The sequence below is a fragment of the Monopterus albus genome, unplaced genomic scaffold (genome assembly GCF_001952655.1).
Source record: "Monopterus albus unplaced genomic scaffold, M_albus_1.0 scaffold448.1, whole genome shotgun sequence".
NCBI classification, from domain to species: domain Eukaryota; kingdom Metazoa; phylum Chordata; class Actinopteri; order Synbranchiformes; family Synbranchidae; genus Monopterus; species Monopterus albus.
In genome coordinates this window covers 69,837-72,827 of record NW_018128328.1, presented here as the reverse complement: position 1 = coordinate 72,827, position 2,991 = coordinate 69,837, and the positions used below count along the sequence as shown (strand labels likewise).

The 2,991-nt window shown below is 43.9% G+C and overlaps 1 protein-coding gene and 1 long non-coding RNA gene across 2 annotated transcripts in view; one reads left to right on the top strand and one right to left on the bottom strand.

Annotated features, from left to right (window-relative positions):
• Window positions 1-2,991, bottom strand: part of LOC109952276 (copine-2-like) — a 35,673-nt gene that overhangs the window by 16,520 nt on the left and 16,162 nt on the right. The window contains exons 5-8 of the mRNA XM_020587263.1: window positions 2,894-2,965; window positions 2,226-2,309; window positions 1,924-2,013; window positions 1,381-1,479 (exon numbers count right to left, since the gene is read on the bottom strand). Of these exons, the coding sequence (XP_020442919.1) occupies window positions 1,381-1,479; window positions 1,924-2,013; window positions 2,226-2,309; window positions 2,894-2,965 (345 nt within the window). The remainder of the gene's footprint in view (window positions 1-1,380; window positions 1,480-1,923; window positions 2,014-2,225; window positions 2,310-2,893; window positions 2,966-2,991) is intronic.
• Window positions 1,957-2,991, top strand: part of LOC109952277 (uncharacterized) — an 8,248-nt gene continuing 7,213 nt past the window's right edge. The window contains exon 1 of the long non-coding RNA XR_002273732.1: window positions 1,957-2,036. This is a non-coding gene — a long non-coding RNA (uncharacterized LOC109952277). The remainder of the gene's footprint in view (window positions 2,037-2,991) is intronic.

The window sequence follows — 2,991 nt, the reverse complement described above, 5'->3', positions numbered from 1 at the left end:
CCTCAGCAGCCACCGCCCTCGCTGCAGCTTCAGTCACCACTGCCACAGCAGTCCACGCCTCAATTGCCAATTCACTCACGGGCTCCTCAACCTGCTCCCCGCCAGCTGCAGCCTCCACGGGCTCCTCAACCTGCTCCCCGCCAGCCGCAGCCTCCACGGGCTCCTCAACGTGCCGGTGCGCCGACGCCGCCCCATTTTCTTCAATTCCTGTTCTGGTCTTCGAGGGGGTCGGTGATGATGACACCGCTCTCCTGCGCCAGAGGGGTTTGCCGCCGACGAGGCCTTCCCACTAGTGCCTCCCAACCGGCGTCTACGCTCTCAAGTCTGGTGCCGAGGTCGCCCTCCTGACCGCGCGTCTACGCTCTCAAGCCATGCGCCAGGGACGTCCTCCTGAACGGCCCTTCTTCGCGGGATCAACGCCTCAGCTGTGTCGCATCGGGTAATTAGTGACTTGTGGGTTGATGCGCACACCTGAGGCGATTTGTTGGCTTCATTATTTATACCTCTGGCAGACGCCCCGTTGTCGCCGGGAGCATTGTGACATGTAACGGACAACACTTACCCTATGTAAGTTACAAATGTTATGTTTGACCCGCATTTTTAGACGTGTGTAATATGCTACGCTGACAGTTCCTGTGCGTTTTGGCTTGACCTTATCACGCTAATTATGCGGTTAGCAATACAGAAATACGTGCTTTGTCTTCCACGCTGACAGTCTCTGTGCTGTGGATTGCATTGTGTACCTTGGTTCTTTTTGTTCATCTGTCCGTTCTCATCCTCCTGCTATCCTAGTTCCTGCCTTGACCTTATCACGCTAATTATGTGGTTAGCAACACAGAAATACGTGCTTTGTCTTCCACGCTGACAGTCCCTATGCTGTGGATTGCATTGTTTATGTTGGTTCTTTTTGTTCACCTGTCTGTTCTCATCCTCCTGCTATTCTATTTCCTGTCGTTAGTTTGTGTGTTTCCGTCCTGGTCTCCTTAGTCATCACTGCCTTTCCCTTGTTGTATGTATTATGGACCCTGTTTTGTTGTTTTTTATTCCATTAAACCACCTTTTTTATACTAGCACCTGGGTCAGCCATCTTGAGTCCAACCCCAGTTCTCCCTCACCCTCCTGGTGAGGGGGACTAAACCATAACAGGTTATTAGTTTTCTTTTGAACATTATTTGAGGGCACTTCCATTTTCAGTGAAACAGGGTTACATTGTAACCAAATGTTTTACAGCTAACTAGTCATTCACAAAACACTTGGACATGTTCAACTCTAAGCTGTACTTTAACACAGAGTGGAAGATATCACATTACATACAGTACACATGACAATAACCTGAACTGACAAACACACTGTTTTACAATAATGTCAAACATCATTTACCTCCACTGAGTTCTGGGATTCACTCATCCTGGCAACAGTGGTTTGAAACTCTCCTATGAAGTCATGGCCTCCATCATTGTCGTAGTCAAAACAAAGAACCTGTCCGTGTGTAAAACATATCACATCATGCCATCGTCTCTTCGTTGGCTTGTATAGCATCCTTCTGGAGACTCCTGGTTATTTCCCTGGTATGTTTACCCTTGTTATACATTTCCATACTTGTCACACAAGTGTTATTTATTTGTTACAGTTTACATGGACAGCTATTTAATTATGATTAATTATCATTTGCTGCACAAATTTAAAGTTTTGTTAAACACATTTTCAAACTGCATTTTTTTTTTTCAAACAAATTACAAAGTCATGGCTTTAATGGCTGTAGTCATAACAGAGGACCTGATTACAAAACACAATAAAATGATCAATGCAAAGCTAACAAGTTTCTGTCAATTTCCATCATTAGTCCATGATATTTAGAGATAAAGAGAAAATTCTATATGGGTTATCTAACAAATGAAGTACAAGCTCTAACTAACCACTAACCTTGATGCTTCTGTCCACATCTCCATTGCAGAGAGAAATGAGAGGCACAGTGAAAGGTTTCCATGCTGGATCTAAGGTATTCTTTATGACCTGAAACCCAGACACAGAAAAAGGTAAGCAGTCACTGAACTTTATGGAAGCTGACCAGTAAGTGTAGAATTGGGGCTAGCGTCACGTTCTACACTTACTGCGAAAGTTACAGTGTATAACCTCTAAAACCTGGTTTAGCTGACAGGAACAGCTCACCACTGACAATAACAACAGTTACAACAAGGTGCTTTTAATCCCCACCAATGACTCACCTCTGTCCTGTGCACCAGCATCCATTTGCCATCCTCTCCCTGTTTGTGAAACTCCAAGTAGGGGTCTGACTTCCCAAAGAAGTCCTGCACAGAATAGTGCCAGTTTGAAAGCGAAATGGTACATCTCAAGGCGATTATTGTTTATGTATCACATTTTGATGACAGCCGATAAATTAAACTGCAGTAGCCAAAACACCCCACTGTAATACACTAAAAAGTTTTTCTATTAGACTAAGTAATGTATTAATTAAAAAATATCCTGGGCTCTTGCATTGTCTGTATTCAGTGTATCCTGGTGGCTTAACAAGAGGATGCACAGCAGGTACATATCAGCATTAGTTCAAGGATCAATTAAAGCTGTGCTATTTCTGAGCCAATGTCATTTTTACCTTCACTATACCAGCAGCTACTCTGCAGGTCCAACAATGAAAATAAACTGATAAAATAAATCGAAATCCTACATGGTTTTCATTTCCAGCTATCAGTGCTCCTGACTGCCCATTGGTTGGCAGTTAAAGGTGAAGAGTATGAAAACATTTACTGTAAATGTTGTCTGTGTGGGCTTTGCTTGTGTGTCCTAAAGTAGTATGTGTTGCTCCAATGCACTTTGTGTGTGCTTGCATTTTCATCCAGAGTGTGTACATGTGTGGGAGAGTCTAACCACCTACCTTCTTATCCAGTTTCCGCCCACTCAAGGTCAAAGTGATGATTCTGTTGTCAGACAGCTCCTGAGCCGTTATCTAATGTAACATTACAGCACAACATT